This window comes from Dermacentor albipictus, chromosome 1 (assembly GCF_038994185.2).
Source record: "Dermacentor albipictus isolate Rhodes 1998 colony chromosome 1, USDA_Dalb.pri_finalv2, whole genome shotgun sequence".
Taxonomy (NCBI): Eukaryota; Metazoa; Arthropoda; class Arachnida; order Ixodida; family Ixodidae; genus Dermacentor; species Dermacentor albipictus.
The window spans coordinates 149738033-149745757 of record NC_091821.1 but is presented as its reverse complement, the minus strand read 5'-3'; the positions used below and the strand labels follow the sequence as shown (position 1 = coordinate 149745757).

General features: G+C 50.3%; 1 protein-coding gene across 8 annotated transcripts; it reads left to right on the top strand.

Moving 5' to 3' along the window:
• The first annotated feature begins 1777 nt into the window (after nucleotides 1-1777).
• Nucleotides 1778-5441, top strand: LOC135903045 (uncharacterized). Of its 8 annotated transcripts, none has more exons than XM_065433417.2 (4): nucleotides 2678-2827; nucleotides 3306-3453; nucleotides 4302-4748; nucleotides 5230-5441. In XM_065433417.2, exons 2-3 carry the CDS (start codon nucleotides 3442-3444, stop codon nucleotides 4722-4724), a joined length of 435 nt encoding a protein of 144 aa, XP_065289489.1. In that variant the 5' UTR covers nucleotides 2678-2827; nucleotides 3306-3441; the 3' UTR covers nucleotides 4725-4748; nucleotides 5230-5441. The 8 variants fall into 8 exon arrangements, with proteins under 8 accessions (XP_070389798.1, XP_070389793.1, XP_065289490.1 ...); XM_065433416.2 differs by having other exon boundaries at nucleotides 2692-2827; nucleotides 3279-3453; XM_065433412.2 differs by having other exon boundaries at nucleotides 2696-2841.
• The last annotated feature ends 2284 nt before the right edge of the window (nucleotides 5442-7725 follow it).

The following is a 7725-nucleotide window of genomic DNA, read 5'->3' as shown; positions in this document are numbered from 1 at the left end:
CAACATGTGTTGACAAGTGGTGGTCAAAATACCATTGAAATATACGAGGGGCTTTCGTATTAGCGGAACCATAAATTTGGAACAGGCGTACACGATAGGCGGCAAAATGAGCACGCGTCTCTACAGTAGTGGAATATGAAAATTGTGTCCTATATACGCGGTACCACGGAAGACAGCAGCTCTACAGCGTCAAGAATAACAGCCTCTATCGGGAAGCGGGAAAGTTTGTTGAAACTCGAGCAGGTGATCCGCTGCCTGCCTTTCAAGGGAGACAATGCCAACAATATTCATGCCGAGCTGGTGACGGGGTACCGGACACCACCCTACATCATGGGTGCCGTTGAGTGGAAGCTCATTCGCAGTTCTGGGAAGTTGACTGTTTTAGCGCCACTCACTCTGACAGCATGAAAAGAAGAGGCATGTATTCGTAGCCGCGTTGCCTGCTTTTCCACTCGTAGGACTTGAGCGGACTTGACGTGAGAGAGCATTGATTGCCGTTATCCCAGCGCGCAGTCCAATAGGTCAAATGGTTAGCCATCAAATGACTCGTAGCGATGAATTAACCTTCAGCCTTTGTTGCAAACAATGGCACGTAAAGCATTAGTGGTACTGGCTACGCCCACATGCATGCATACAACACACGCGCGCCCATGCACATGTCTCAAGTAACGTGTACCTGCCGGCATATATATAATTGTCAAGGCTCGCTCGTTTATCTGCAACTGCATTTCTGTAACAATGTGCATGGACCGGTGACTCCGCCGCGCGCCTTCGCCTCAACGCTACGAATTTGCAGCAAGCCTTCAAAACCAGATAAGAAGTTTGTGCGTGCATATGAGTCTTAAAAGCCACCGGCCTCCACACACGATCGTCGCTAACAACTCTGGCGCATATATAGGGTACGCACTTTGCCCTCAATAGCGAAAGTTTTCACTGCACGGATTTAACAAAAATAAATAATAATAAATAAAGAAATGCCTTCACTGCCAATATATCTACGGCAAAATAAAAAGGTGCAGTGAATAATTAATCTATGTATATGACGCCAGCATTGTTAATCGAAATTCCACAGAGCGACTAAATCGCCAGGAAATTTAACTTGGCGCCTTCCGTATTCCGAATACGTTTGCAGTCTGATGCATGCAAGATGTACAGACGTGAGGAAAAGTGGAGAGACCACGGCTCCGGGCGCGGGAGCAGCTGCTGGGCCGCTATGCGGCGCTGCTATCCCGCGCCGCCGCGCTCGCTTCTAGAGTGCCCCGAGTGACGACAAACTGCACCCTCGCTCTCGCGCAGGTGCTTATCACGCTTGATAAATTTCTAGTGCACCGTTCGTTTGCTCTGCTGCTGACGGTCGCGGCGAAGGGGATCGCGCATCGCAAAGCGCCTAAAGTGTCTGAAGGGAAAGTAGGGCGAACTGCTTCGCTCCTCCTCCGTTTTCGGCGCGCCTTAACGCGTCGATGCCGTGCCTGAATCGGCATGCTGTTGGAAGGCACGCGCGTCTTCCACTTGATAGAATAACTCGATAACATAATAACATAATAACATAATAGCACGATAGAATACTAAGGGGGCAAAGTTCCCTTAATTTATGTTGCAGTAGGATGTGACATCGTCTTCATAAATACACTGAGAAAAGAGAGAATGATCAACATTAAGCTAAGCGAACCTCTTTTTCGCAGAAATAATACTCCTTCTTCAATATGCGCATGTAACCCACGTAATGTATGTAATGTGGTTCGCAGAAGCTACAAGCTCCACCACTGAAAATGTAATCTGGAGAGAGCGGTGCATGATGACGAAAATGAAGTGACAACCGACCTTGCAGCTGCAAGACGTTTTACGTCTTGCAGAAGCGCACCTCTCCGCACCCAGCATGAAATATACTCGAGCCAAAGGGGTAAGCGAACATTCCTTATTAGCCATGGTTTGGCGGAACATTCACAGCGACATACAATGATCAAGGGAAACGTTAGTAAGGGACGTATTTAGATCAGTATATTACAAAAATAATGATGACCTAAGCAGCATGCGTGCTCATACTTATCGCAGTGCCACATTTGCATGTCATCTTAGCAAAGGGCGTCACCGCACGCGCTTCCCGGCGTCTCCGGGCGAGAGTCCTTTAAACGTAAAAAACAAAACTCCCGCCTTCATTGGTGAAGTAGCGAAACGATGCGTTTTGTTTGACGTTAGCAGGTCACTGACCAAGTTAGACACCAGGCGAGGCACCACTTAAGTAGTCCAGTAAGTAGCGAGAGGCATTATTGATGATTGAATCGGCGCACTTGCCTTTTTGTCTTCTTTATTCCTTTTGGCCACGACCACCCAGCTTCCGACCATTTACGCAATGAGCACCTGGTGCCCGTGCTCCGGCCCACACCACCCTCACGACAGTGCTTTCATACGCCAGCGACAGAGCTCTGCGCAAGATGACGGATGTCATTCTTGCAGGGGCAATGTGGGCGCGAGCGCTGGGCAGCGCTGCGGGGTCCAGCCTCAAAACGCCGCCGGGCGTCACCGCCTGCCCAGCCTCGCGAAAACTACTGGCAGCATCATCGTCGCGAACTGCTATACCAGTTAGCGACACGCGTGTTGGCTACCCACACTTGTCAATGCACCCGCATTGATTGATCAAAGCTGTGCTGTCCCACTGTAGAGGGCGGCCGAACTCTCCGCGAGGCCAAACGCGACAAACGACAGTGTATCCGGTGCGTGCGACAGGCGGTGCCGGCTATCGAGCGATCAGTGCACGATCATTGCGAGTACGCGCACTGCCGCGCAGCCGCCATTACAACGCCGTCCGAAGCACTGAGGCAACCCGGAAGTATGCAGCGTTGCGTGAGCCTTCTTGTTCTTGTTCGATGCTTTGTCGTTTCGAGTTTTGTTTGTTGCAATGCAAGTCGGGAGCGGGCTACGTCGCGTGTAATAACAGCGTCCAAGTTCACGAAAGCTCTTGCCCCACCGACCCGAAGGCGGCAAGGGAAGTCGCGCCCGAGGGAGGCGAGGCGGCTCTCGGCGCTCGCTCCGCGGCGCGCTATCTTGCTGCTGCTTTGAAGCGTGCAAGAGCGATGGCTTCAAGAATCTCTTTCCTCGACCATGCCAAGTAGAACACACTTGCCTTTTGCATTTCTCCCCTCCCGGCCGCCGTATAGTTTGTATTTGAGTTTTGCTCTTGTTTTCCTCGCCGTGGCCGCCGGCTACTGCCGCGTTTGCTATGCATCCTCCACTCACTTTCTTTAATAGTTGGGTCGTAAATTGGCAATCTCATTGTGCAGTCGCGTCCTCCCCCTTTCGGTCCGCAGCTGTGGGAGAGTCAACGTTTTGCAATCCACCTGGCACGATGACCTCCTCTTCCGCCGCCGTGCCTCCCTATATAAGAGAAGTGTCTGGAACGGAAAAGTCAGAGCTTGCAGTCCCTGCAGAGGAACGATCTCCAGGATGAGGCTTATGGTAAGCTTTCCGAGCATAATCAGCACTCTCCGCTTAGCGCAGGCATCGAGACGGTATGCCCGGCGCTCTTGGGCATGCAAAATGCGGCGTGCTAGCATGCCAGCGAGCAGCGCCATCGCCGTACACCAGGATGGCACCGCTGTGCACCGCCACAATTATTTCTCGCTGAAAGTACTGCTTCTGCGGGCCGCTCGGGTCTTTGTGAGCAGATGGCGAGAGAATATCGTTGACAGTGTTGTCCTCCTTGATTGCTGAAGGAGCTTCGAACAATGTAATATTACAGCGATTTGCAGCTTATTAGTGCCAATAGGATATAATGCAGAAGTGAATCCTGAGCTTGAAGTTGGTTCCCTCTGGACCTCAGTGAACCTTCTTTTGGCTCTGGTTTATGCTTTTCCAGGCCTGAAGGTTTTATGCAGAAGTATTCATGCACTCGGGAACATTTTCGAGCTTTCACTGTGTAAAAAGGTGAATGCTGCTACAAAACCGCTTGAGGATCAGAATACCTATGTGACGTGGAGTAGAAAACATAAATTGCTAAGAAAGCATATGATTCCGAAATTCAATTGGATATATTGTTGTAGTAGAGTACCTACCTACCTGTCATTCAGTGCACTGTACGCTTCCTGCGAGCTCTATTTTCTGGTGTGCTAGCATACGGTCCGGTGCTTTCAACATGAAAAGCAGGTATAGTTTCAATGCGGAAAAATGATTAGAAAATGTAAACGCGCCATCCTAAAGGAATATGAAGCGACAACTTACGATGAATGGGATCACCGCCCTTTTTGTCGTCACTAAATAATATGTTCCTTTGTTTTTGTTCCCTTCCGGTGCATCGGTCGGTGCAGCTAAGTGCTGTGCTTTGTGGCTGCCTCGTGGCAACCGCTACCGCCGGTTCTCTCGGCGGATTTGGTGGTGGCGGCTACGGTGGCGGTGGCTACGGTGGTGGCGGCTACGGTGGTGGCGGCTACGGCGGTGGCGGCTACGGCGGTGGCGGCTATGGTGGCGGAGGCTACGGAGGTGGAGGCTTCGGAGGCGGCGGCGGCGGAGGGATCGGCAAGATCATCATAATCAAGACAACTGGAGGCGGAGGAGGAGGCTACGGCGGTGGTGGATACGGAGGTGGAGGCTACGGGGGTGGAGGCTACGGGGGCGGAGGCTTCGGCGGAGGCGGCTTCGGCGGAGGCGGAAAGTACGGCGGTGGTGGATTTGGAGGATTTGGCGGTGGTGGCTACGGCGGAGGTGGCTACGGCGGTGGCGGGTGGTGGTGATCCTCATCCCTGCGCATCAATTTGGTATGTATACATTCAGTCAAATTAGCGCACGTTTTACATCGTGATGCGAAATTGCCTCTTCTCGGTTGCGGTCATATTTCGAAATGTGAGCGGTGCTTACCAGTAGTATTCACGGCAGCTCAGCGACTGCTTGCTCTGTTCATCGTCAGAGAAGTGTCCTCTTCGTATTAGCCAGAAGTGCCAAACGGTACTTGCTCAAACTTCCGATTTCTAGGGTAACACTACGAGCGTCTTGCACGCGAACTTTTCGTTGCAGTTGCTAACGAACATGCCACGTAGAAGAAGCGTAATTTCAAAGTCGGTCTTGAGATTGCGAGGTTATCTAGCGTATTTGGGTGGCAGTTTTTCGGGCTACATTGTAGCGTTCTCGAGCGCAGAACTATCCGACCGAAAGAAGTAATGTGCAGCGCAAAACACTTTGACTGCAGTGATGTGCCCATCGTTGGCGTGCAATCTTCATTCGTTGCCCGATTCACTGCAGCAGCCACCCTGAAGAGGCCCGCGCCGATCCCAAGGAAGTTCATATTGTGCCTCGCGTACTTGTGTCAGCCATCTGCAGGAACTTTCGCGAAGTGTCACCGATTGCACCGGAGTACACCCATGAAACACCACTCGGGTCCAACCAGCAGAAGAGCTCGCTTGCATGTGCCACCGCTGCGAGCCTCTTCCTTTGTGAATAAAGAGACGTTCCATACCCACTGAAATCTAGGCTTCTTAACTCACCTCATAATTCACTCTGCAACGTTATAATTCCGTAGAGGAGTCGGCGACGAGTTATGTTTGCTAGCGACATTTCAGGCACGCCGGGTGCTCCGAACGAGGAAACAGACGTCGCCAATCCGCCTTACGCTACACGGACGGCTGCATTTATTAACTTAAGCATTCACAGTCCCGAAGTCTTCGGCGAAGCTTTAAGCCGGTTTGGCGGCTTCAATAGCAGTGGAGAGGTACAGCAGCCGAAACAGCTGTGTCCCGTAAAATGCCTTGATTTATGGGGACCGAGCTCCAAAAACAATGAACGCAATTTGCACAACCAGTCTTCATTGCTTGTGTGGGTTTTCCTTTTGAGACTAAGGACTATTAACGAAACATAACTATCAAGCGAACACTCAATTAACAGTCCCTGTATTCTGGTGCCTTAAGAAATCTGTTCAGACTATTTTAACACACAACTTGATTCACATATAAGTTTACCTCTGCTGGTTAGTCGTAGCATGAACGCTCCTGCCTAGAGACAAAATTAGGACCGGTTTAAGACAGAATTATATCTCCCTGAGTAGACAGCAGGAGCAAGTGTCTATTTCATAATCATAACTAAAAGCTGCTACTGTAAGATAAGACTTACGCTTTTTTTTTATTCTACAAAAATACCATTATAAAATTTTTCAGTCCTTACAGGGATAAGCAAATGCATATATGCTTTATTGCAAGACTGATATTATAGAATAGGAGTGCCCGCCCATAATAATAGTTGATTTGACTTGATAAAAGTCCAATCGAAAAAAAAAGATGCATATGCCGAGCAAGAACAAACGGCACTAACTAATGGCACTGCGGCTGCCGCGTAATGATTCTCAAGTATAAAAATATATAATTGAGAACAACGGTAAACTATAGCAGAAATTTGCCGAGTATCTTTGAACCTAGAAACATCGATGAAGCTTTTACTTGCCGCCGTGGTGGCTTCGTTGCTTTGGCGTTGCACTGCTAAGGCCAGGGCGCGGGATCAAATCACGACCGCGGCGGCCGCTTTTCAATGGGGGTGAAATGCAAGAACGCCAATGTACCCTGGATTGGGTGCATGTTAGAGAACCCCAGGTGATCAAAATTAATCCGGAGTCCCAACTACGGCGTGCCTCATAATCGTATCGGGGTTTTGGCACGTTTAATCTTAGAATTTAATTTTATTCCTTCGCGTTCTAAAGTCACAAGAACAAAACATCCTCGACCCCAATCCGCACGTGCATCGGGGAACGAAATCTATTATCGTGCCAGTAACAGCGAAGCGTTCGTGGTGGTGTTCCGGCAGACAGGCATAAATTATCGGTGGAGCCGTTCGTTTCTTCTTCCTTTTTAGAGGCCGAAATAAAAGAGGAGATACCGGCCCAGCAACAAGCTTGGTCGGCTGCTGGGTACGGTGAGCGAGGGAAGAGATAATAAACGAACATTGAAGTTTAAGCCGCTCTTAAACCTGCACCCGTGTACGGACACTAACCTAATGAGGAAATTGCCATCTGATTCAGACTATTAGAGCGGGCAGACAACGCACGTCACATACGCGTTACTGACAATGCATCTAGATAGTCACGTACACGCAGCGACAGAGCCACGGCGTTTTGGCATATGGGTGCCAGGCGCTGACCAGATGGTGTTGCGGCTGTTTCAGCTTCCTACAAAATTGACGGAAAAGAGCCGATTTCTTGAACATCAACAGCCGCGCGCCTCTTGAATGCCTTGCTTGAACTCTATGCTTGCTCGAACCTGATAAGCAAATCATAGCCCGATCCACGTGAGCGTTCGAACGCACACGGCCGCTGCGGAGCGCGCGCCTGCCCAGACGCCCGACGCGCTCTCCAGACTGAACATGATAAGGCATGTGCACTTGTACCATATAAATATAGAAGGTCGGAATGCTTGGCATCGAGATAAACGCTGGCTAGAGGGCATTGTGAACGCCCAACGTTTCCTACAAGATGCGACTGCCCCGCTCGCTAGGCTCTGTGAGTTGGCGCTCCTGTCGGTATGAAAAGCGTGTGCATCCGGTGCCTCTAAGGGCTTAGTGCATAACGCGCGCCAAGCTAGCACAGTGCCGATTATAGCGAAAGCCGCGCCATCAAAGGAAGGAAGGAAGGAAAAAGTGGAGAAGGAAAGGTAGGGAGGTTAACCAGTTTAGCTTAACCGGTTTGCTACCCTACACATGGGAGCGGTATGGGGGGGATGAAAGATGGGGAAGGGGGAGAGGGAGAGAGAGCACATA